The sequence below is a fragment of the Drosophila yakuba genome, chromosome 3L (genome assembly GCF_016746365.2).
Source record: "Drosophila yakuba strain Tai18E2 chromosome 3L, Prin_Dyak_Tai18E2_2.1, whole genome shotgun sequence".
NCBI lineage: Eukaryota > Metazoa > Arthropoda > Insecta > Diptera > Drosophilidae > Drosophila > Drosophila yakuba.
Genome location: NC_052529.2, coordinates 14,657,672 through 14,684,341, shown reverse-complemented (window position 1 = coordinate 14,684,341; position 26,670 = coordinate 14,657,672). Strand labels below are relative to the sequence as shown.

Genomic DNA, 26,670 nt, shown 5'->3' with positions numbered 1-26,670 from the left:
CACGTTTGTTGCTCAAGGCCACAAATAACCGATGTTACGATGCGTCAACATTTTCTCCACCCGAATCCCAACTTCCAGGATGCTCCCTGATCCAAGAAGTATTCAAAGGGATATACGGGGGGGAGTGGCAGGTCCAGTTGTCTGCGAGCCAGTGATTCATTGCTTTATTACCCCTAAAATGAGGCCCTCTTCTTTTCACCCATTCTCCGCTTGCATAATTATGCGCGGCAATGTCTGTCGGCAAAAGTCTTCCTCATGCCGTCTGTCAAAATACAAAAAAAAATTTTAAAAAATACAAGAACAATCGTAGCTATTGAAATACTAAATAGTCATAACTATAGATGTAGCAGTATTATACAGTTGAAGCTTTTCCAATTTAAGCGACATTTTAAATATTAAAGAGTGCAAAAACCTAGTAGCAAAGCAGCTGTCATATTCCATTCGCCAATGGGAGTTCATGTCAATAAACTTTTTTTGTTATGTGAGTATTCTTTCATTCGGAAGTATTATTAAAAAATTATAAACGTTTGTATCTAGTCTTACCCGACTGCCCAGATGGGTCTACCAAACGCAACATACCTTAAAATGCAACTATATCTTTAATTTCCAATTTAATACAGGTGCTTAGTCTCCAGTTTGTCTTTTATTAACTTGCACACTGTTTTATGTTTTAAAGGTAAGGTTCAAGTAAAATTATTTTATTAAAATATCAATATTCTTTTAATATTTTTTGGATGTTTTTTGAAGTTTCTCCGAGTGCAGTCTGATCCGGCGGCTTTTCTCAAACATTCATAAAAAACGTCTGGAGCTTCAGGCTTCGAGACCTGGGGGAATCCTCCACGCCTGGCGGCCCTTTCCTCTGGGCATTTAATTCTCTTTTTTAGTGCTAGTCCGTCTTGTCAGCAGGATTAAGCAATTTTCAGCTTGGCTTGCGCTTTTTTCCTCTTCCCGTTTTCTGCAACTCCTACTATTTCCTTGAGTCCCGATGACGGGCGAGAAAAAGTTACAAAAAAAGGAGTGGGCTGTGGAACAGCCTCTAAAAATTTGCGATGCGTTAAATTTCGTTAATTTAAGTTGTGAGAATTTGGCGAAACAGCGAGAGGGCTAATAAAAGTCGCAGGTGTAAATGTGCTCAAAGCTGCCGTAACGAGTTGTAATTCTAATGGGAAACATTGTAATTCTTGCTTAGGATTCACCTTAGGATTATCATATTAAGATTATTTTTGGAAACGCGATCTGAATTAGTTACGCATAAGGATGGTAAGCCACGCCTTCATGAACCGCAAAACAATACGAAATCAATGCCCACGTCTTCTCACCAATTACCTGCGGTTTCCTTCATTCGACAAACACTCGGGGGAGAAACTTAAATTCGGTCTGCGGTCGGTTGTCCTGAGTCCTGGAAACGATTCCTGTAGCCACAGACTGGGCGTTAATATTGAATATAATTTGCGGCGAATTACTCATGAGTTGGCGGTTCAATTCTTGCGGCAATTACCCAGCGCGTATGCCATGGGCCTGTAGAATCCGAGCCCTGTCTTTCACTTTCAGGGACTTTTGGGAAGTGTTGTGCAAACTGAAAATCGCGGAATCGGGTTAAACCGCAGCGTTGAAAAGGACAGTGAGGCATATGCAACGCATCTGGAGTTCCGAACTGCGAGCACTCATAACTGAGATGGCACTGAAACAAATATGGTGTATATTTATGAGGCAGAAATCTACGCACTTTACTAAGAAGGTAAACTACGTGAATGCAACTGCAAATTCCTATGTTTGAAGGCCACTATCGCTATAACTGATTATATTCAGTAAGTAAATTATGGCTTAGTCAATTTTGAATAGGTTTTTGGGCGTGTCTAGCTAATAAATATGATTCTGCACTTAAGTTTGTTTAAGTGTGAATGCCGAAAGGCATTTGGCTCCGTTGGTTTCGATTGGCTTCGATTGCAAACGATATTTACCCGCTGCTGTTGTTGTTGCTGTTGTTGTTGCTGTTGTCACATCCTGCGTCGGCAATTCCCAGGACACCAGCAAAACGGGCGGTAGGGGGCGTGGCCGGGGTCAGAGGAAGGGTTCAGAGGCAGAGGCAACCTATTGACATTGACAGTTATAGCCGGGAGTGTATTTATACAACAGCGCAGATATGTGGACCAGAAGTCAGACGTTGGCGCGAGTTGGCTGGTTTGGTGCAAAGTGGTTGCCACTGCCGCCTCCATTCCGATTTAACCCCCTTTCGGGGCAGAATTGTCAACGCTGCTGTTGTCATGGCCAGAATTGTGCATGAGTGCCCTGGCCCATCTGCGAACTGTGAATTGGGCCGCTCTTCGCATCGCGGTTGGTTGGGTTAAGTGGGTTAAGCACGTTAAGAGCAGCACTGCCCTGGCAGGCTCTTTAAAGGGTGTTAAATAGTTTGTACTCTGCGGAAGGATGTTAGATATCACTTCGTTACCTTGCGTAAGTCTGAACGCTGCCTCTAAAATTCGAAATTCTTGTAATATTTATCCATATAGCTAGAGGTGTTCTGTCTATGCCTTACATTAAACACCTGTTTAAAAACTTGTTTTATTTAAATTCTCTGCACCATAAGGCCCCCGTTTCCCCCCAGTTAAGTAGCCATTACTGCCCCCACATAACCTCCAGAAATATTCAATCCCCGCCGTCCGATGCCGCTAATCGATTGAGGCCTTTTGCGAACAGCATCCCGACCAAGTATCATTACCCACAGCATACCAACAGGCTGCCCCACCGCAGACACGCCAGACATCTCGTAGCCCCCCGTTTGGAGGCCCCCCCTTTTGTGGAACTAAGGAATTAACCAAAAACAATTTTCCACTCAGGCGGAGGCAGGCAGCCAGCTGGAAAAATGCCCGAACAGAACAGAACGACACGACACCAAACGAAACGCCAGAGCCGCATCATAATGGCCCAGAGCAAAGACGCATCTCTGGGATGCAAATGTATCTATTAAACAGAAATCAGGCGGAGGGCCCGCAGCCACCAGGAACATCAACCGAAACAGAAACAGATACAGATACAGATACATTTACAGAAACAGAAACAGAAACTGAAAACGGACTGCAGCAAGCAACGAGCCGGGCTAAGCACTTCACACCAAAGTGTCAATTGCATTTTTGTGGTTGGTCGCCCATGGACGCCATGAACGCCATGAAAGCCATGAACAGGGCCTTCGAGCACTTAATGCAACAATAAAACAATCAAAGTGTCTAGAAAATCGATGGAAATCAACGCAGCCATGGCCTTTCTGTGCATCCACTTCCAAGTAGCCATAGCCCGGCCACTTTGGCCAGTCAGTCGGCCGGCAGCAAATGGAAATTCGATGTGAAGTGTGCGTATCAGCGACTGTCGCACTGCAGTGCATCCCAGATCCAAGACTCCCGACTCCAGGCTCCACATCCGAGGGACAGGAACAGGGACCGGAATGGAAGACTGCAGACCGAAGACCAAAGCCAAAGACCCAAGACCACACACTTGATTGTCAGAGGGGAGCTCTGGAGCTCCACAATTCGGTTGGATCCTGCGGCACTTGACGGCCCAGTTGGCGATGGGAACGTGCCACCGAAAAATTTCAAAACTATCGTGGAAAAATATACTGCCACTAATATTATTTATAGGAGCAAACTGAAAAGTTCTTGCAAAGCTGAATTAAACTATTTTGCAAACTTGCAAACCTAAAGCGGAAAAGGTTTCTAAAAGTAAGAAGCGCTGATTAATATGTGGTTATAAAACGTGCGGTTGTTAAATAAAATAGAATTTGCTTTAATTTGCTATAAAGCAAGATTTAATGTGTTTTAAAAATTAAAAAAAAATCTTTATGCTTGAGTGACGCAATGTTTGAGAACGGAAGACAAAGCAAAGTTTTGAGTAAACATTTTAGAAGATTACTTTTAGTTTTACAACCTTGTACGCTATCATCCCTAGGGCTGATTAAACAGTTCCCCTTGGGGCAACAAAGTAGCATGTAGATGGGATGACTGCGAGGCAGAGGCACTCGGAAAGACCTTTTCACACCTCCCACACCCACTTGTGCCACCGACTTGGCTTAGTGTCAAGTGGTTGCAAGTGGCCCCGGCTCCTGAATACCGACTCCACTCTCCACTATCACGTGGGTGTTAATTACTCATGTCCCTGCCTCAAAACCTTCGCCATGCCCATCGCCATCATCATCTGCATCAGCAGAACTTTGTGTCAACTCGAGTCCAGGGTGAATCTCGGTGAATTTTTTCATACCCTGTCCTTGCAGAAGATATAGAAGGGTATATACAAACTTTTGATAAGACGTCATTTAACAGATATTTCCCACTGAAAATCCAACTAATTATGTATTAAGTTTTGGATTGAAACCTTCATGTTTTTTGGAACAGTAAGATTTTCGTGAACATCTATTAGAATATATATATATGAAATCAAGCTGATACCGGGTATTCCAAAGTAGAGTTGCTCTGCCAAACTGTCGCTTCTTGTTTGCGCTCACTTTGGTTTTTAGCGAGGAAGTGCAATCAACTCTGCCGCTGCCATCGCCTGGCTATAAAAGTTGCGCCACGGACAGTTTGAACAGACATTTTGGACAGTTTCGGACATTTGGAACAAGTTGAGGAGAGCGGTTCAAGGAGACCGCTCGGCCACTTGAAGGCCCGCATCCTCCGTGATCCGATGGGATTGGACTGGGGACACAGTTAAGGGACATCAAACAAAAGTTGAAGGGATTTGCGACCCGAAAATGGCAATGCCTCATGCCTCTTGCTTCTCCCTCTTCCCTGCTCCATGTTCCATGTTCCCTGCTCCATCGCCTATTTGACTTGGGGGCTGGGAACTGGGGACTGGGGGCTTTGGGATGGGGTTCAGTTTCGTTTTCGGCATTTTCGCTTTTTGATCATTTTTCAAATGCAGGTAGAGTCGGGAGACAGTTCGTGTCTTGGTGTCTTTTGGTTGGCGGCAGCGGGAAGTGCTTCTTGGCTGCATGACAAATTATTTGTTACGTTCTTTTTTCGGTTAATTTATGGTGTAAGATGTTGGCCTGCAGCGGTTTTGCACAGTCGACTTTGCTTCGTAGAATTGCTGATGCTTGTCTAGCATAATTTTAAAGCTAGCAATGTTAAAATCCAGTGTTTTAAAATAGCAGCAATAAAAAAATATGATTTAAATTGAATGTACTTAAAGAATATTTTAGTGTTAGCACCTAATATTGTCAATGCTCATGGAATCGAGTTCGTAGCAGTTCTGTTTTTTGATATCAATATCAAAATGATAATGCTTATTGAACTAATTTCCTGCTTCGGCCAATCGAATCGTACGCTATTCGCCACATTTCCGTGTTTTTCCTAACCCCCAAAGCGATGTCACAGCCAGACAGAGATGGGCTCTAAGTGACCCACGCCGGACACTTTTCCAGCCAGGAAATTGCCACTCAAAACGCCACGCGCTGACTTCCGTCAGCCCATGAACATGGCGAACAAACTAATCAGAACCCACGATATAGTAATGCAAATGTAACTGGGGATCGGGAGTCGGGAATCAGGGGCATGGAAAAGAGCAGAGCAGGTGGGATGGCTGCAGAGTTGGAAGTCCGAGATGGAAATGGGGGCTGGGGATTCGGTCTCTAATAGACCATGGTCCGAACATCATTTCGCTTTCAGCGGCTCGCCGCAGCCGCAGCCACACCACAGAAATTGAAATGAAAATTGCAAAAATCTTAGCAGCCGGAGGAAAAACGTCAGCCAAGGCAGCAGCTAAACAACTTCATCTGTCCGGGAATTCAAAATGAATTTCTCCAGGGCGGAAGAACCGAACCGAACCGAAGTGGAGATTCTCGAGGTTCTCGAGGTTCTCGAAGAGAAGGCAACGGAGCGAGCCCAAGATTGACACAAACCAATTAACATTTGTTCCTTTTATTTCTGGTCTTTGGTCTCTGAATTTATCGCACGTTTGACTGCGTTTACCAGTCAGATCTGTCCGACTTGAACCACGTTTTGCGCTTTACAACTGCTCAGGGTCCCTGCGTCTTCCCTTCTGTCTTCCTGTCTGCAAGATTGTTGCGCTGGGTGACTCCCTCCTAAGACCGATCTCTCGGCTCTCGGCTCTTGGCTCGGACTAATCCATTTATCTATGCCCATAACTCTTAAAATAGCCTGGAAAATTTGCGCCACAATTCTGCGGCCGGTACTGGGACCGGGACCAAATACCGAAAGACGTTTAAAATGCACTAATTACCCATGAGGTTTCTTCAGTTTCTCCTCCTTTCTCACCAGCACTACTCACTAGTACTTTTATTTTCTTCTTTTTCGGTGCAGCTCTTTATTCTTTTATTTTTCTTATGCAGATTACAGAGCTCTCGGGGCCGACACTTGGCTGTCCATTTGGAAATTTAACGCGCTTATCTGAGCCCGACTGCCAAGACATTCTGGCGATAGGATAGGCAAAGGGGCAGCCAAGGGGCTCCTCTGAGAAATCGAGCGTAAGGCAGGCAGCTCGGTAGATAACCAACATCGGGCTAATTAAAATTATAAGAAGGAGAAAAGGAAAAATGCAACTAAAAATGAAAATGAAAAGGCACTGAATGGATCAAGAACTATGGTAGGGTTTTGTCCAAGAATGTTAAGTAGACAAAATGGGATTCGGACATAATGAGTGAGGGAAAAGCTAAGAAGACTTAAGTCCGCGGGATGACAAAAATATCCCCCTGAAAGAATGCTGAGCAAATTACTCAAAGAAAATAAGGAGCTAACAATTTGATTACAGACTGTGAATATATTAAAGACAAGAGTTAAAAATCGTATAATTAAAATATAGCACTTAAAGAATTTTATTTGTATTTATAGTATGTATATTCTAGTTGTTAATAATATAATAATATTATAACGTTTGTTTTCTTTTTATTTCCAGGTAAGAGACCAAAACTATTTAATTGAATTCTTGTTTGCCAAATTTCCATTTCACACTAAGGTAAATATTACACTTTTATGGAATTTATTGATCATTCCTTAAATAATTCATTTTAAAAACCATTTGAATTTGTGCACATTTTGCACAGAAAAACCACAAACATTTAAACCGACTCAATTGAGAAGCGACATAGAAACATTGAATTGAATTTATTTGCATTAAAGACAATTTACTAGATTCGGAAATGTTTGCTCTCTTATTTTTGCCCACATGAATGCATAACTGAATAATTTCATTAAAGCAAATGGCACTTATTGTAAAACACAATCAGGAGCAAGAAAAAAGTTGCTATCTCTACTTTGGCCACTTGTAAATTATGCAAAAAGGTCTTCATTGAAATTGCAAGCAGCTGCTCCGGCCACCGTTGCAATTTTGCCCCACTTTCCACTTTCCGCCTTTTATCCTGCCCTTTGGAGGATGTTCCTTGGACCCAGCCCATCCCATTTAATTAGCCATTAAGTTTTATTGCGCGCAATTTTGTTTAATTTGCTTTAAATACAGCAAAAAGGATAGAAAAAGGCATTGCCAAAGGAGCTTGGTCGGCGGAAAATAGTAGTTACTACTTGGGTGGGCGGATCCAGTGGAAAAAATTCAAAAAAAAAAGAGCGTAACAGATAGAAAAACTGGGTAAAATGTGGAACTTCATGTTGAACTACTTGGAGTGGACCATTATTGCTTCTTCTTCGGCTTTGGCTGCGGCAATTGAAATGAAATTTTCTCCCTTTTTTCTGATGGCTAAATATTTGCTCTGCTGAGAAGGGGAAATGTAAAGTGGCTTTTGCAGACGAGAGTAGATGACTACGGGATCAGTTGCCAATTGCAATAATAAACCGAATGAGAACGGATTTAACTTGAACAACCTTTTGACTCTCCCTGATGTTTTCTATTTTATTCGGTTCAATAACTTGAATATTTAAACATGCACTTATAATATATAAAATGTATTTTATTATTCTGTATCTGCAATGAGTTTCGGGGTACCTACCACTTCCTTACCTTGTACCTCATTCTATTTAACTTATATATAATTCATTTAATAAGAGAACAGCATAAATAAAATGTAATTCCCTTTTGGTAAGGACTCTTCTATGACTCTATTCACTTCTTGCTTTAAATTGAAATGTCCTTTGGCACATTTGAGTTGAGGCAATTTTCCCATTTCTTTTTTTCCAGCCTTACTGCTTAGTTTTCATTTGTTTGACTGCTGCATTTCCTGCTCCTTGCTGGCCATTTTTACAGCCTTCCTACTAACTTGGACTTGTTTCCTTGCATTTAGCATAGGAATAGCCCCTTAACCAAGTAAACTTCTGTCATTTCGTTAGGCGTCATCAGCATATGCAATTTTCCGCTGCAATTGTCTGAGTCGAGTTCTGCCCTTTTCCTTTTCTGCTCCTCTTATTTCCTACTGCCATTGTAGTATTTCTTTTTTTCGGTGCGCAGCATAAACTTTTATACTCAAATTTCATTTTATCGCTTATTGGATACCCAATTTCCCTCCCTCACATTGCCAGCTTAGTTTTTTGTGTTTGCAAGTTAAAAATATATTGATGAGGGAAATTTGTTGACTTTTACTTCTTATTTTGCTGAGCAATTTGTATTCGTTTAGTTTCGTTGTTGCTGATTTTTAGAGTTTTTAAAGTTATTAGTATGAAAGTAAAAAATTTTATCTAAACTTAATATAGAGTTTATAGTAACAGCTTTTTCAATATAAAATGGTATTCTTCTCTTTTCTTTGCATTTAGCCAAAAATGACTCATTTAGAGAGACTTCCCAAAAATTATTCCACTCCCCGCTTCATATCCATTTGTGTTCTCAGGACCATTCTGGCATCTTGGCCAAGTTAAGTTCGGATCCAGAGATGGGTTCAAAATACGGGGAGCGGCACTTAAAATTCAAGTTCAATAGTCGCTGAAGGGACGACATGACGGCGACGGACGTGTCTGCGCAGCATGTGGCGCGTTCTAAGAACTTTGCAACAGTTTGCCGACTTCTGCAGGAGTTGTGACGTTGCCATTCGGTAATACCTTTCTAGAAGGTATCATCGATTCGGAATTTTTTAAAACCAAAAAGCTTCCTGTGCTTGTGGTACACATTTCTTTTTAGTAGACCCCGAGTTTACCCAAGCAAATATTAGGACTTTCAGATGGTTTCAAAAATGTATTTTAAAGTCCGTAATGTCTACTCCCGCTACATATTAAACAATTTGTATTCTTCGATACCCCTTTTTCTTTTTAAATGAAACCCTTTAAAAGGGTATCCACATTTTGGGTTCTAAAGTCTAGAGAGACTCTCCTGTTGTTGTTGCTGCTGGCCACCTTGGCACGAATGTCAACTGCACGAAAATGTAGCTGCAACATAGTCGTTGTTGTTGCAGCTACTGGTGCTGGTGCTGTTGCTGCTGCTGCTGCTGCCTGCTGCCTGCTGCTTTGGGCCCATTCTCCTGCCGCTTCTGTTTTTTTGTTCTATTGATCGTTAGGCGGCTGCATCTGCTGGCCAGTGTGGTTGTTGCTTTTTAGGTCCCTTGTGATAGCATTTTGCTCCTTGGCTTGTCAAAAGACAACCGGCAGCAGTTGCAGCAGTGCAGCAGTGGCAGCGTTTGCTGCAAAGGTTAACAACATTTTCGTTCGTGCCGCATCTTGATGTTGCTTCCTGTTGCATTTGCTGCTGGATTTTGCTGCCACCGCTGCCGTTTGCCTTTTTAATTAGCAACTTTTGGGACTCGCCAGCGTCCCAAAGCGATGCAGCTGCCTCTCTTTTGCCGCAAAAGACTCCGGCTTCTAACTGCATTAAGTATGCAGTTTTCGGTCTTCGGATGGCTGGCTTCTTGTTCTTGCATTTAATTAAATGCTCATAAGCATGTGACCAGAACCCAAAAGGAAACCTTTTTGGCCTTCGGGCCAAACAGAGTCATTGTCTCAGTGGGATCACTTAAGGGAGCTTGCTCAAAATGGAGGATGGATTATGCTTTGCAATTTTACATGGTCACTTTAAGCACCAAAAAGCACAATACAGCAATCCGCAATACAGCTGGCATTTTTTAGGAGTGTAAAAGGATAGAGGACCAACTTTAAACACTATATTAAGTACGTAATAAATGTAATATTTACCTATTTAAAATCTATTAAGATTTAAGGTTCGTGTACTCGTGTTATCATCCTTATACCGTAAACACAATGGCTCTCAAACCTCCAAGACAGTTTGGCAGCCGCGGCGTGCAATTGTCACATCAAATGGCGATCGGAGCCAGAACAGAACTATTTAATGTCACTTTGGCACTTCCTTAAGAGTCGAAAGATCTGCCGTTTCTTGTCGCTTCATCGCCGACAAAAATATTTTCGCCTCGTTTGGTCTGTTGCTCCTGCTGCCGCTGCTTCTTCTAGACGTTTTTTTTGTGAGCTAAGAATTTCTAATTAGTGGCGCCATATTGTTGCAGTAGCCAATACATTGCCAATGCCCCAACCCCGCCCCCTGCACAACAAATGGGCAGCAATCACAGGTTTCTCTAACTGTTTAGTTCCCGACGCACAGTGGTACCAATTCAAGGGATATTGTATGTCACATAGAAGATGGGTCTTCTGAAGCTACTTTTATTTTATCATTAGTAGAAACATTATAAAATATTGCAACCATATAATTTAAAGCTGAAGCACCAACAAGTTAATAAAACGATGACATTCATGTTTGAACTTAACTCAGGACATCTACATAAATATGTATATAAACATTAACCAGTGTGAATATTTTAAATTAAATTTATAGCATACTTATATGGATAGTACTAGAAATTAGGAATGTTAAAATTAATAAAAACAAATTTATATATATTTTTTGGGAGTAGTAATTTAGTATTAACATTTTTAGTAAAATCCTTATTTTCTTTATTCATTCTTAAGGGGATATTTTATCTTAAGGGACTTAAAAGCGGAATATAGGATTTTTGGCGAAAAAATACAGTCAAGTTCTTGAGTGACTTTTATTAGCTTTTAAAAGTCACTGCCCCACTGTGCACAACCTATGGCTGCCTTTGCCGTCGAAGACTTGTTTGCTGCCTTAATTCGACGCAAATAATTTGCAGAGAGGGGGGAGGCGACGGGGCTCCAGTTGGACGCACTCCTTTGGCCCGTTTGTCTGAAATTTGCTAATTACGTTAAGCATTCGACGTGACACGCCTCCCCCCGTTACGCGCTTCGCCTCCCTGCAGTGGAAATCAGTTATTTTGGTGTTAATCACATGGCAGTTTGTTTTCAAAGTTGCTGTGTGAAGTTTACTGTTGTTTATAGGTAAGACAAAGGCTGTAAAACGTAAGGATCGTAATGAAGTGCAGACGTGTAGAAGATGTACCTATAAATAATGAGCTAATGAGTTTTTTTTAAGTATAGTTTTATTTTCCTAATTACATTATGCGTCATTGCTTCATATTGACACAATAAATTAAAAACTTTCTCATGTTTAGTATAATTTATGTTTCCTCAACTCCCACATTTTTATGGATTTCTGTTCGCTGAAATCATTTTTCTATAGCCCAAGCAATCGAGTGGCCCAAATCATTTTTGGCAATCAACATTTTTATGAACTTTTCGTTTTGTGAGCCTTCTTGGGTTCGCTTCTCCCTTGGCCACAGTCACAGCCACAGCCACTCAAAGTCTCAGCTCATAAATCTCGCGTGCTGCAAATCTCTCATTTCATTTGATTTCGTTTTGTATATAAAGCTATAAAGACAGCGCCCGATATCCAGGCGACCCTTCGTCCTTCCCATCGTCCCAAGTTCCTTTGTTGTTTTTTGTAGTTGTTTTTTGCTATCAACTGGCGCAGATCGAAAAGAGGAAGAAAACCTTTTGCATTTCGAAGTCCGAATCCCTTAAGTCGGGACGAAGTCCACTTCTTCAGCATCTGGGCATCGTCGTCATGAGCTGCTTGATGTTTTGACCCTTTTCAAGATGTTGTCTTCATTGCGTGTCTTCTGTTGTCTGGATTAGTCTTGAACTCGACGGAGAAATAAGGAAGGCTTTTTTAGGGAGCCAAAAAATCGCGATAATAATATTTATTTGCTGTTGTTGGTATTGGGCATAGGGCGCTAAGCGTGCTTCACAATTTATTATTTTCTTGACCGTTTTGGGGCATGAAAGGCAAACAATCAAGGAGCAATCAGTGGAATCAAACAAAATTAAGAAAAGTGTCCGTTACAATGAGAAAATTGTTTAAAGATTTCATTGGAAATTTTATTTAAATTCAATTCCCCGCTTTATCCAGCTTTCAAAAATCATTTAATGTTTATCAAATCAAAAGGAAAATGATTTTTTTCTTTTTGTCTTCCTTTTTCACTCATTTAGAATGTTCCTGAGCTGCATAAGGCGACATCTTGGGTCTCTCTCGCACCCACGATGAATAGAATACCACGTTGTAATTAACATTACACCCAATTAACATTTTCCGCGGCTGCTAAACTCCTAACTGTTAAACGCTCCACGAATGTTAAAGTCGCAGCTGGTTTGCTTGCAACTGCAGTTGCAATTGCAATTGCAATTGCTAGTTGCAAGTTGCCACCGACAAAGTCAATAAACGCGTTTATTGTCTTAGCCGCTTTGGACCCACTGCCCCCCCTTCCTGCTGCCACCACTTGTTGGCCATCTCCCTTGTGTACATTGTCTGTGTTGGTGCCAAGAAAAATGTTGCTGTCGCGCCAACATTTTGCCATTGTCTCCGTCTCTGTCTGCCCCCTCCCTCCCTCGCCGTACTTCCTCTGTCTCGTTCTTGTGCCAACTTTTGTCCATTTTAAGGCAGCTGGAATGTTGCTTTCTTGTAAATTGTTTAAATAAAATACAAATACAACAACGTCGCGAACAACAGGAACAAGAACAGCTCTATCTTTCTCTGTCCCGCTCTGCAACCTCTGTTGCTATCGCGTGCTCCCTCTTTATCTAGTGTTCTTCTATTTACCTTTGTTGTTCTTATGGCTCTTGGAGCAATCAAACAAAAAGCTAGGGAGCATTATTTGCTTGGCTCCTTATTGGGTTTACTTTTTATCCATACATTTTGAGCCATGTTTCTGGGTGCGGAAATGTTGCACCTGCTGTTAAAAATGTTAACAGCACTGGGGAGCAAAGTTAACAGCGTGGGGCCTGAATCACGGCCAATGTTAACGGGACTGCTGCTGAGCTAAATGCATCCAATTGGAATGATTGAGTTTCTGATCGGAAATTAATACACTTGGGAAATATGAATGATTTACTTTGTTTTGTTAGACAGAATACAAAACATTGATAATTATTTTTATTGTTATGAAAGCTACAAAAATTTAATGTTGTAATTGCTATATGAAAGAATGCACTTATTGCGACTTTTAAAGGAATCATAAATACCTAATAATGAACTGGTTTAGAACAATGTTGCAAAAGGGGAATTACCATTGAAATCCCTTATGGGGCACGTGCTAGCCACGAACGGATGGAGAACCCTTCTAATTCGCATTCTCATCTGGTGTGGAGATAAAGTTGCTGCTGCTTTAATTAGAATTCCAAATTCCGTTTCAAAGGAAGTTGGCGCTTGTTCAGACATTATTAATATTTATGGTCTAGTCTGGAGCGATGATGGATCACACGAGCGACGAATGCCTGATGAGCTGCAGTCGCCAATCTCCCCATCTCAACATCTTGCCCTCTCTCTCTCTGTCGGCCCACGATTTGCTATCTCTTTCTGTTGTCGAGCTTGCCACGTTCCACGCCAAGTGCACGCAATCTTTGAGTTGTCGGAGGTCATTCTCGAGAAGAACATTATCGGAGTCATCTTTCGCTTTTATCTAATGATGATACCCACGACCAGGACGACGATGATCATAATGATGATGATGATGGTTCTCTTTTTCCTCATAAAATCGTAAAATCCTCGCCTTCACGAAGGCTAACCCATAATTTATGTGCCTCAAATTCAATTTTCATTCAGCAAAAATTGCTCAAATATTCCTTGGGTGGTCGGTCCACCGAAACCGAGGCAAGTTTTTAACTTGAACCACTGCCAAATGTGGTTCGACCTCTATGCCCATCCCCCCCTCCCACTGTCTATGTGCAAAAAAGAACTTTGGGTTTGGGCTTGGATTTAGGTTTTATGTTGTTGTTTTGCCGCGTTTCCTGGGAGTTTTTGCCAAATGACTCGTGCGAGGGCATGGATCCTGGGAAGGCTAATATGGCTAGCGCCGAAGATAGTACAGTGAGCTTTAAGTAAAGAAGACCACATAAGGTAAACTAATTGCAAAGCGAGTTTATCATTTTGTAAGGGTAAGATCAAGAATATAAATTACCGAAAAATATATACATATATCTAGTATCACTGCTCAGTTTTCACTGTAGCATGGACCCAAAAATCTCCAAAAAAAGGCCCACACACGTAGTGAGGATTCCTCTTCCGGCACAGTTAGTCAGTCAGTCTTTCGGTGTGTTGGCAACCCTGTCAGTTTGTGCAACAGCCAGCCGCCAATGGCTCTACTTCGCCAGTCAGTCACTCATAAATTAAAACGCCTGGCGCCGTGTTTCTGTCCCTTTATTTTGAGAGTTCCCCTTTTACTTTTTGCAGTGCGTGAATTTCACACCTTTTTGTACCGCTGATGCTTTCATTTTTTCTCCTGCGAGGTGTGGGTGCAGTTAGAAAGGGAGAGGTATAGCGGGCGGAGCAGCAAGTTTCAATAAAACGCAGACGCCAACGGAAGGAGTCCGATGACTAATGCACTCCTCTATGTGGATGCACTTAGAAAAACTAAACACTTTTCACATTTCAAGTTAATTTTACTAGTGATTGGAGAAACTGAGTTGCATATGTGCACCTTCAACTATGCAAGAATACATGTGGAATAATATATATTATATATAAATGTATTTCCTTTAATTTGTTTCTCCTCTTTTGTCTCAGTGCTCGGTTTCAAGTGCAGTTGTGCTGCGATCTGTTTCCCAGGCTACGCAACTTTGCATTTTTATGTCGCTCGCTTTACGCTTTTTGAGTTTGAGTTTGGGCTCTCAGTTAATGGTCATTTATGTATGTGAGCTCTGGTTTTTGCCTTTTTTTTCAAATCAGTCAAAAAAGTTTTGCTAATGCGAGGGCAGTTCCCGGAATTTTGAGCCGGGGACCAAGCGACACTTGGTCCCAACACCCCCGACTTAGTTCCCCTTTTTAGTTTTCCTTTTTTAGTTCTGAATTTTTGCTTTTTTTATTGTGCTGTTTCAACCAGCATACACTACTCAGGTTTCAGTTTCAGGTTTTTATTATGGCTTGCAATACTTTAGTTTTGTTTTTTGTTATTTGGATTTTTGTTTTTATTTTTTATTTTTGTTCTTTATGGCTTTTTGTCTGCCTCGCAGTGCGATGGCTTTGTTGGGCCAAGCACGAACTGCATTTAATGGCATTCGTTGGGACAGAGCCCCTAGATCTGGGCTCGCATTTTCGTTGTAAATGAAGTGTCAAAGACTTTAAATGGCTTTTGATGCTACTGCTGAATGAAGCTGTTTTTCTCGGCTCTCCGCGAACAAATCTCCTTCCCTGGCTGCCCTTTGAAACTCTTTCAGGCTCTTTGGAGCTGCCTTTCATTGTTGGGTTTTCGCATTTAGTAGGAAATGCAATTAGCTTCGGCTTTGCACGAGAGGTTTCCTAGTAATTGTGGACACAAAGTGAAAAAGCGTAGAGGGGCGCCACTTTGTCAGGGGAAATGTTTGCTTAACAATTGCAAAAAAAAGAAACCTATTAGCACATGTGAAGTGTTTAACAAAGATTAGTGTGCTAACAGTAAATTATAGTTGTAATTTTGTAGTCAATTGAAATGCGTGAATGATTGCAATGCGTACAATGGGCAAGTGAGTGTAAATTCTGTTTGTTATTCTTATTGATTTATGTACCATAACATATTCTTTATATTAGTTAAGCAAAGTTATATTAAATATCCACCAGTTTGATCAAATCGCCTTGGGCTGCCATCACAAACTTATCTCATCTGATCACTTCGGATCACTTCACTTTTGCTTGTTTGCCTTTGTTCTTAGTGCTGAATTCTCGTTGCCAAATATTTTGGAGTTAATTCTTCGAGCAAGCTTCCTTGACAGGTTGCTATCCGAGTGACGACTGCTGATGGCTCGTCTCGCATTAAACAATACAAATAATAATAAATACATGAACTGGCGTTGTTGATGTTCTGGTGGCCACTTGAAATCCGCAGCTGTCGCACTTCACTTCACTTTGCAATATGAAAACCTTCTCCTCCTCCTTTTAAAACCTACATATACATATTGTTGTATGTATTTTTCGGTAAACCCTTGCATGTTAAACGCTTTAAAAAAGCTTCCGTATAGCCTTTTTGCAAATATTTACAGTTGGTTTTATTTAATTACGCAAAGACAAAAAAATATTCCGATAAAAACGTAAGCTGATATCTGCTGTGGAAGCTTTAAGGTGATACACAGCGAGAAATTGTCAACTAAATCTTAGCTTACATACAAATATATCGAGTCTGATCAATTGAATTTTGTCATTATTCATAGAGAGTATTAAAAATAAAAAATTTTAATCTACTGCTATTATATTTATAAAGATGGATTTATTATCAATTCATTTACAAAATTTATTTGTTTAATGGGCTTGAAGAATTTAAGTAGATTACTTTCGGTACAGTGGTTCTCAAACTGTGCTTCAAGTTGTTCTTTTTTTGCAACGTGGTGTTGTCACTTGTGATGAATTGTTGGCTGAGCTCCGCCTGACACTGCGGTAGGTTGTTTGGCTTTTCAGATATATGAACTTATATGCGGTGTTGTTCTCTTTTTTTTCGTATGTCGGTATGTTTTTTGGCCATCTGTCGTGCTCAAGTGGACTTTCTGTCTGTTGATGATGAGGTGGAATTCTGGTAGGGGATCGTGTGAATGAATTCCTGTTGTTCTGCTGCGGTTTTGTGGTTGGAACAGAAGCACTTTGGTTTTTGGTTAGGCGAAAAAAAATGGTAGAGGGGGTCTTTAAACACTGGTGATACTTAAGTAAAGATACTAAGATACTACAATTATGAAAGTGTGCGAACTTGTGTTTGGTGCGGCCTAGTCATTCAATCGGTATTTAATGAATTTGTTTATTGCGAAACTTTATCGTATGCTCCAGTTTTGTTATCAATAACAAAGTTATCAAGAAATGGCTTGTTTAATTATGCGAGTGTTTTCGGAAGCATAAGATAACTCAAGGTAATTAATTAGAAATTTTTTGTAGCCATTACTTAATACTTAAATAGATCTTTTAATAGTAAAACTCTTTTTAAATTATTCAAATATTCTAAGCTATATGTGATTATGAATAATTTTTACTAGTTTAACTAGTTAAATCAATCTAATGTCAATTTACGGAATTGCTTATATAGCAATGAGTTGAATAATAGTAAATAAGTAACTGAATTGTAATTATTCTTAATAAATGGCTAATAGAAGTCATTTACTTCCTGAAACCCTCCGTTTCGTGTTTTTTTGTACTTCTTTTCAAGCCAAGAGATCCAACTTTCCTTATTGGTGGCCACAATCGTTTCCTACCCCGCCCGCCCAGATTATTCTCCTCCAGGACTACCTTCCTTGCAATCCATATCCCCCAAATTGATCAAGCAAATAGTTAAAGCTCGCAACTCTTAATCTGCATCGCGCCCTAAACTGCGGCCCAGCCCAGCCCATTGGATTTTGTTTTCCCTTTGCTATTTGCTATTTTTTTCCAGCTGCTGATCAATCGTACAATTGAGTAAAATCCTACTTTATTTGCAGGAAGGCAGCGGCAACATCGCCTGTTGCCGGTTGCCAGTTGCCAGTTGCAAGTTGCTAGTTGCACGTTGCCTGTTGCCTGTTGCATGTGCCACAAGACGATTCAGGAGAGTCCCCGTCCAGGGCTTTTGTTGTTTTAATGGCTTTCGCTAACATAAAAACCATTAAGATAACATTTTTATAGGATTTCAATGGCAGTCACGGCAGCAGCAGCAACAAAGAAGCTTTTGCGCCCCGGCGATGCCCGTTTTTTATGGCCAACTCTCAACTTCAGTTGCTGCTGCTGCTTCTTCGACTGCTGCTGCTACCACAAGCCAAACACCAAATGTCATTGACTATCAATAGAAGATGCTGCTGCCGCATCTGCTTCCTCAGAGCCTCGGAGATTCAGGCTAAGAGCCAGGGCCAGGGCCAAAGCCAAGTCCAATCCCTCTTTCCGATTGGCAACAGGTTGGGCCCATGGCCTTTTGTTTCTGGCCCTACGCGTTGTGCGCTTATTAAACGCAATATTTGTAGCTAGTTGCAAGTTGCGAGTTGCGAGTTGCTGCCTCGCCTGCTGCACCATTGCGACCATAAAGTGCGATTTATTTTGTTGATTTTTTGCGTGCTCTGCTCCTTTTTGGCATTTGTCTGCACTTCAAGAAATGTCCATAAAGTTGGTCTCTAACATTTAGGTTTCAATAGCAAATCTAAACTCTTAAAATCTAAAAATATTATTAATATTAAACTAAAAAAGCCAAGCCTTAATCCTTTTATACCAATCCATTTTGTAAATTATTATGATACATTAATATTGAGACCCAATTCACATTGTCATAAAGTACTTGGTACATATTTTCTCTGCGTGACATGTGGATTGAAAAAGCTTCAGGGTTTTTCACTAAAAAGGGACTTTTCTCATTTTTTCTCGAACTCATTTTTTGTTGCTTAGCGTTCACTTCCTACTTCCAGATTTTTCGGGGCCCAGCCCTCAGCTGAAACAGCCGGCTATAGTCACACTTTTTTAGGGGCCAAAGAGTGGAGTATGCCGCACAATCCCCAATTCCCCAATCTCTGTGCCACTCGCTGATGCACTTCGCTGCGATCCACTGCCACTGATTTTGGTTGCAGGACAGTGAGGCAAGCTAGATTCAGCACTGATAGTTAAAATGTTCAAAGTTCTTCTTCAAGTTGCAGGCGAAAAGTGTTAAAAAACCACTATTGCAAACGCCATTTTCATATTTAGTTTAAATGCATTTTTTGTTTCCAAGTTTGTAGCTACCCACCGTGCAGGCACTTGAACACTTTCAACAAATCACCTCGCATTCTTCTGTTTTTATTTATTTATTTTTGTTTTCGTTTCGCCTTCTATCTGTATCTCTAATGCCCGGCCATTGTTGCCACTTCTTCCTCGTGGTTGGGCAACGCTTTTCATTTCTTTTTTGGGGATAGTCATAGCTACAACCATAAGATACCGATACCGACCTTACTTACCTCCTTCCTCCTCCGTTCATTGTCCATTATGCAGCATTATTTGATGATGCTGCAGCTGCCTTGGAAACTCTTCTCTGCCTCTGCTGCTGCAACTGCAACTGCAACTGCAAATGCGATGCCCTTTTTGCATTGAGAGGCAACAAACACATAAATTGCATTTGTCGGTTTGTTGTCGTTTTCATAAATAAGATAAAGATAAACGACCAAGTTGCATATTATTTGTAATTGCATTTCTTCCCGCGTTGCATTGCATCTCCGGCCGAACATCCAAACATCCGAACAGTTGGCCACAGATATGGCGCTGCGAAATGTTTTGCAGCATTCTGAATTTATTATTGACCAGCTCGAATCACTAATGGGGGAAAAGCAACAGCAGATATTTTTAATAAGATTCGTGGAGGGAAATGGGAGGGAAGCGGGCATAACTTAGACGGTGGAAATGATCGCTAGTAAATGGGAATAGTTATGGGCAAGTAGAAGAGTTGGCAAGCAGTTGATGTACGTCCACAGAATCCTGATTATGATACTGAAAATTAGTAAGTCTGCAACAATTATAATACTATGACTTAAGTCATACCAAAAGTATTCAAAATATAAATCCATTTATTGTTTCTGATATAAATGCAATTTAGGACTGATTCTCCTTTATTGACTCGTTTATCTAAGCCGATTCCGAACATAAATCGCATATTCATTTTACGAGCTTTTTGTTGCAATTACTTTGGACGCAGAACAATTGAGTCAAGGATTCAGCAATTTGTTGGCGTTCCTCGAACTGCGGACACCGGGCGATAACAAAAGTCAGCAAATATAAACCAGCTACACCTAGACTCATGGATGTGTGTCCAGTAGATACAATATCACCCCACCCTACCAATATTGTAAATACTCTTATGTTAATTGAGGGAGTTAAGCAACGCAGAAGTTTTTGAAATATAAATAATATATGTATATACATATCTATCGAAGTAACTTATAGTTCGTTCACTTATTAGATATTACATGTTTATTATTTTGTAAAAAGTTGTAAATCCGATTAGTAAATGTTTTTCTGTTTAATATCATTTCGAAGGCCGTACAACTTTTTTTTCGAATTTTCCCAGAGCAATGCAGTTTCGGTTTCCTTTTCATCGCCAGGCTTCCTTTCCATTTTTGGACTGCTTTTGTTGACTTGACTGCGCGAACTTCCTTCGCCCGCCCAATGTTCAATGTTCAGTGTTCTGTTTTTTATTCTTTTTTTTTGTGTATTTAGCGCGTTGTTGTGGACTTTTAGCGTGGGCTAAAAAACAGAGAAAAAAAAGAAGGGCCACAGAAACAAGAAGAGGGACAAGAATCGACGGCGCCGTTGCCGCTTTATTATGAATTATGGCCACGTTGACAGTTTGGGACCAGACGAGGGCGTGGAAAACTTGACAGATGCGCTCTCAGAAACCAGGGAATCCAAAGAACACCAAGAATCCGGAGAACAGAAAATCTTGCGAATAAAGACCTATTCCTGGTATCGGCCACGAGCTATGTGCGATGGCTATGGCTCTATTTCTTATTAATAATGTGATAAAACTGTCAGACGACCAACTGAGCCGAGAGCCGAAGATTTCCATTCGCTGCCTTTTGTGTAAACTCTCGCAATCCATTCCACTAAATTAAGCAATTAATTTCCCATTTATATAAGCCGACAACTACAACTTTAACTATAAATTATTCTTTATTTTTTTTTATTTTTTGTTTCTGCTTATCTCATTTGGCTGGCTTATTTTTCTCGAGTGGTCGGAGATTAAGCCAAAAAGGAGTTATGTTTGTATGTCCATTGCTGTCACAGCGAATTATGATGGTTTCTTTGTGTTTTAAAAACATACAAAAAGTAGTTGTACATTTTTCAAGACAAAATCGGAAACTGAAAATCAGTCAATTGTGTTCAAGCTGATTTTGACCTAATCGATTGTGACTTGTGACGCATGGCAGACAAAAATGTTAATATAAAATCTGTTTAGAGAGTGAAAGTGTTTCAACTGGAAAAGAATTGAAAGTTAAAAGTTTGTAATATTTTGTTGTTAAATTTCCTAATAATTTCTTCATTTACTTAAACCATATACACATGTAATTTAATATACCTAATCAACTTATTTTTGAATTCTCTTTCCTTTCAGGTGAGCTAAGAATCAGTTTCATTGCCATATGTGTTAGATTCTCCTTAAATGGTTTTTATATCCCGAAATGGGTAAGTCTGATGACCAGCAGAGCTATTACTTTGCTTCACTCTCTTCCCACTTCCTAATTACATTTGAGACCCAGAAAATATTAAATGCAATTTCATTCTCATCATTTCCGAGATACAAAAACTACATGTGCTCCTTCATTTCACTGACCAAAAGCCCAATTGAAATTACGCAACGTTCATTGACTTTAGAAATTTCTTGGGTAACCTCAAGTACATAGACTTTGGAGTACATATGTACTTGTGGTCACCGACTCGTCTGGTTCATGTATGAATTTTTTCACTTTTATTATTAGTTGGAGCTCGTATTAAGCGGCTCTTTGTGCGAGTTTATTGGCCAGGGGAGCAGGTACATAAGACCTGTAATGTAATCGCATTAGTGGGGCTTTATTGCCGTCTTCTTTCCAATGCCAAATTAGCCATGAATGAGTCGATGGCAAGAGGAAAAAGCTGACTACGACAAAAAATAGATTTCATTTAGACACGATCATTGGCCATAATAATATGGGGAATATCTGGAAATTAAGAAGCAGCAACGAGCTCAATAATGACAGAGAACCAGAAGTTGACGGTTCTACAAAATATAAGCTGATAAGAGTGAGGAAGCCAGTGGAATTGACAACTGAACTGATGGGGACTGTTGAGATGAAAATAAAAAGTAGTAGGGGATAATTCATATATATATTATTTAAACTAGGAAGTACAGTAACCCATTTCATGTTATAGTTAAGTCACAGATTTGATCATTCATAAACCCAAATTAAGCTACTGAACCGAGTGAGGCTTGAAATTCCGCAAGTCGAAAGCAAAAAGAGCAAATCCCCAAATGAAAATTGAATAACAATCACAATAAATATCGATATAATTGAGTAAATAAAGCGAATCAAGTAGAGTGAACGAAATCTCAATGAGTGCTGAAGGTCAGAATGCTTTAGGCATTCCAAAACGAAACCGAAATCGAAATTGGAAGTGGGGAATCGAAATTGTATCGATTGGTATTGGTTGGCGGCTGTCGCCAATGAATTCTTCAACCTCTCAACGCAATTAAATGCCAATTGAAACTGTGTGCGTTGCTTTTTTGGTGGCTTACAAATTGAAATTAATGATTGGGAATCTTAAAGAATTTATTTTAATTGTGTGACAAATTCGAGCGAACTCTTTTGATTAATTTTCCCCTATTGATTTGCTGGCTAATCTGCCAGACGCGCAAGATTCCATAATTTATATTTTTAAGCGATGATGCTGAATACTGTTTTCTGCGTGACTCCCATTCTCCATTTCTCGCTCTTCATATTTTCGGTGGTAGATTTCGTTACTGAAGTCGCAGTTCAATGATCGCATTTAATGATTTTTGTATGCGAAAATAAGTAGATTTCGTACTCTGTAGATGGATCGCACTCGCTAGCACACAAAAGTCTTGTCTGCGGCCCGTGCGAAGCTTTCTTTTGTTTGGTTTTCAGTGGGTTTTGTTTTCTGTTTTTGCTTGCCTTTTTTCGATTTCAAAACTGCTGCAAAAAATGCGTGAAATGTTTTCCTATGACCATTAAAGTCAAGAAACAGATCTTTTTGCTGGGCTCCAGCCACTTCAAGTCGAGTGGCAATTGGCACCAGGCAAATAGCCGACTGTTTGAATATGGAAGTATTATGTAATGTAATTAAGAATGGTCTCAAGAGTCGGGGATTATAAGTAGATTACAATTTGATTAGCGCTTTGAAGTAATCTGTCGTCGCCACACTTCAAGTCTAAAGAATAAGTTCTTTAGGTTTTTTTATAAGTTCGCTAAAACTTGTATAGGCCTTTAATTATTGATAAAAATAATACAAAATTTGATTGATTTAATTTATTATTATAACAGTTACATTAATCACATAGGCGGCAAACCTGACACATTGCCTGTTAACTTCCCATGTTGGATCGTAAAAAGATACAAGATCTAAAGTAACGCGCCCTACCGAAAAACCTAATCAAGTTCAACAAACTTCCAGATTGATGCCCCCCCTCGCCGTCACTTGAAAACAAATAAAACTCGTTACTGACTTTGCAGATATAGCTACACATATATATTCCTGGTCAGGCATCGAATTGGGTCAAAGTTTGCAGCCGAGGCAATTTATTTGGCTTCTACTGACAAAATATTTTGTTCTGGTAGCCGATCGAGAGGTTGAAGAAACCGAAACGATCAAATTTACAAGCCAAACCTGTGTTTTGGCCTCCGTGCCGCAGAAGATTTACAACTCAATAGATTAGGATCTCAATTTACCTATGAATATGTTCTCACGCTTTATAGTCAATCTGTTGTTTTTGGCATTCTGTCTCGTATTTTTGTTTTGGTTCAGATAGTAGATGTCAGGTTAAAGCTCGATTCTGGCCACACTACTTTGTTGCCTCATTCTGAGGTCATTAAAAATGTAAAACGTTCTCGGCTAGTATCGATTTTTATGGGTTTATGCAACTATCAAATCTCGCTTTATGGCTTATGGCACATTTACTGCGAGGATCGCTTTGGTTTCTTCACTTTTACGACCGTTTTGGGGTAAGGGCCATGGGCTAATTTTTATGGCCTTTGATGGCTCGTTTACACGCCACACCAACGATCTGATTATTGATTTCGAATGTCGTGGAGAATCGCCCATATCGCGTTTTATGTGTCAACTTTTACAGTCCTTCTCGTTCCCTTTGCATAATTGGCTAAAAAAGTCATCTCATCTTGAAGGGAAAAAGTCGTTACAGGGTGCATTACACGGTAGCTATTGGTTATTAACTGCGGATGCTTAGGCATTTTGTTTATGGATCGTACTTATCAAGGGAATTAAGTAGTATGGAGCTAATGATGGCATATGGAACATTTAGGGGGTTATCTACAAACATGTAGATCATATATGAACTTTTACTTATTAGTACACTTAACTCACCAACAGATAAAAATATTACTCACAAGGATGCGGGCTGTTTGATAATCATTAACATATAAGTTGTTGATTGATTTTAGTTTCTGACTTCAAATGGCAGTAGCATAAATATCAATCATAAAAAGATCACCGACTTAACAAGGTCGAATGTTCAAAAACTAACTGGCAAATGAATTTCTGTTAAATGTCAAAGCTCAAAACCGACATTTGAAGATTATTAACTGTTGTAGTAAAACTTCCACAACTATAAAAACTTAATAGGTTACTAATATGTATTTGCACATGCATTTGTAATTAAACAAAATTGATGACGTGAGTGCTCCATATGCGAAAAGTGCTGTAAGCTAGCATTTAATGCATCTCTTTAATTGCGATTGCCCAATGCAGAAAACTCAAGATCAAGTCAGCCTCGCTCCAAGTTCACTGCCAATGCGTTGCAAGTCCAACTTGTTCGATCCAAACGGGCTCGCTTCGAACCTCTCTGTGCTCAGCAGACTCTCTTCGCGCGCTCTTACTCTTAAGTCGGAGGACTGGCCGTGCAACCCCAACTATGGACAATGGAAACAAGTTCTTCTTTGCGGCCCCCCGATCTTGCATTTGTTTTTGTTGCTTCCAGCCTGTTTTGTTTACCTTATGCCTCGTTGAAGATCTTTACTTTTTTTGTTGCGCTTTTTCCGCGACTTGTTCGCTGCAAAAAGTTCTCTCAACTTGATTGTGCTCTTGATGTGCGACAGAACTAGCGAAAGAGCGGGGATCAGCCCGAAGAAAGAGGGTGGTGGGGGGGAGGCTGGTAAAGCCAGAGGCAGAGAGCCAAAACAATTTGCAGTTGCTCGATTCTCGATTCTCGCGGCCAACAGACTCCTACACGAGGTCTCGCCTCTTTCGATCCCCAGATATAACATTTTTTCCATTCTTCTTCTTCTCCCTTTTTTTTTACTTTTTTGCTTTTTTGCAAGCAGCAGGAAGTTCAATTTTCAGTTCAGTTCAATTTTGCACGTCATCTCAAGCGGTCCAAGCGGCGTTCGTAACTCGATTTCCAGTTAAGACCTCGGACTTTTGCAAACCAGAAACAGACCACTGAAACTCTGTGTTCTTCAACGCGACTCTTTTGTGTGGCGCGGGTGTAGCTGAAAGTGGACACAAATAGTTACGAAAATAACTGTTACAGATAATAATAAAACAAAGCAAGTCCATAACAATGAACTGTTCCTTTTTGTGAAGTTTTACCCTCTGCAAAGTGAAGTTTTTAAATTAATACCCAATACAGTCCAGTCAACATGTATCGCCTACAGAGACGAACCGCTTTGATAGCCAAACAAGGTAAACTTATTTGCACTTTAACAGTCGTTGTTAACATTTGCTATTTGTTCGGTGCACTTTTTTAAAAGGTATTAATTATTAGTGCATCCTAGTAGCATTTATTATTCTTGTTTACTTTGACAAGTTTTCAAGGCACATCTTTTCAAAATTTTCTCGCTATAATAGCTATGTAAATCAAGTTTCATTTTATGAACAAATTGTGACATTAATTTTGTCCTACTCAATTAAAATAATTTGACTCACAATTAAGGCAGTAGTAGAATTAGTAGAGTTTCTTAGGTTTGGGTGTCATCGAATGTTTTGTGTGACAATTAGTGATTTCTAAGCGCCTTTAACTCAATAATTTGTCATCGCCATTGACTCATACGGCAACAGTAAATGTATTGATTTTGACATTACTCATACGCAGCGTTGAACGGTGTAGGGTGGTCAGGCTTATTTAAACAGTTGCGGTTACGCGAATATAAATCTTAGGCTTTTGCGGTTTGTAGAAATGTGTTGGGGCTTGGTGTTAAGGTAGTGAGTCCTTTGATGAGGTAAGTCAGAAACAGGTATTACGTATTAAAGCTCAACGTTGGGGGAAAATGTAAGCAAAATTACTAAAATGCTTCAGATTCGTTAAAAAGTATGTAACAGGTAGAAGAAAGCGTTTCCGGCCTTATAAAGTATATATATTCTTATATATATAAACAGGATCACTAGTTAAGTCGATTGGGCCATGTCCGTCAGTCTGTCCGTCCGTATAAAAGATTTTGGGAACTATAAAAGCATACCCATAAAAGCCACGCCCACTCTAACAGCGTTCTTTCTTGTTTTAAATTGTAATTTTGAACCCAGAAAAACAGAAATTAAGGCGTATTTTTTTAAGCCCTTTAAGAATTTCCTGCGCGTACTTACTCAAGCTGATTTCCAAACTTTCATTACCACAAAATGCGAAATGAAAAAGCAAGCAACTGGGTCATCTTCTAAGAAAAATAGTCAATTCGCGAGGAAAAAAAGAAAAATAAAACCCAAAACACGAAATCGCAATCATTT

The 26,670-nt window shown here is 40.1% G+C and overlaps 1 protein-coding gene across 5 annotated transcripts in view; it reads left to right on the top strand.

Annotated features, from left to right (window-relative positions):
• The window catches only part of LOC6534098 (serine-rich adhesin for platelets), a 112,762-nt gene that overhangs the window by 27,792 nt on the left and 58,300 nt on the right, over positions 1-26,670 (top strand). The window contains exon 1 of one of the 5 annotated variants that reach the window (XM_002094748.4): positions 25,344-25,635. The exons of the other annotated variants lie outside the window; for them this stretch is intronic. Within the exon in view, the coding sequence (XP_002094784.1) occupies positions 25,593-25,635 (43 nt within the window). The 5' untranslated portion in view covers positions 25,344-25,592. Of the gene's footprint in view, positions 1-25,343; positions 25,636-26,670 lie in introns of those variants that run through there. 5 annotated transcript variants of the gene reach the window in all.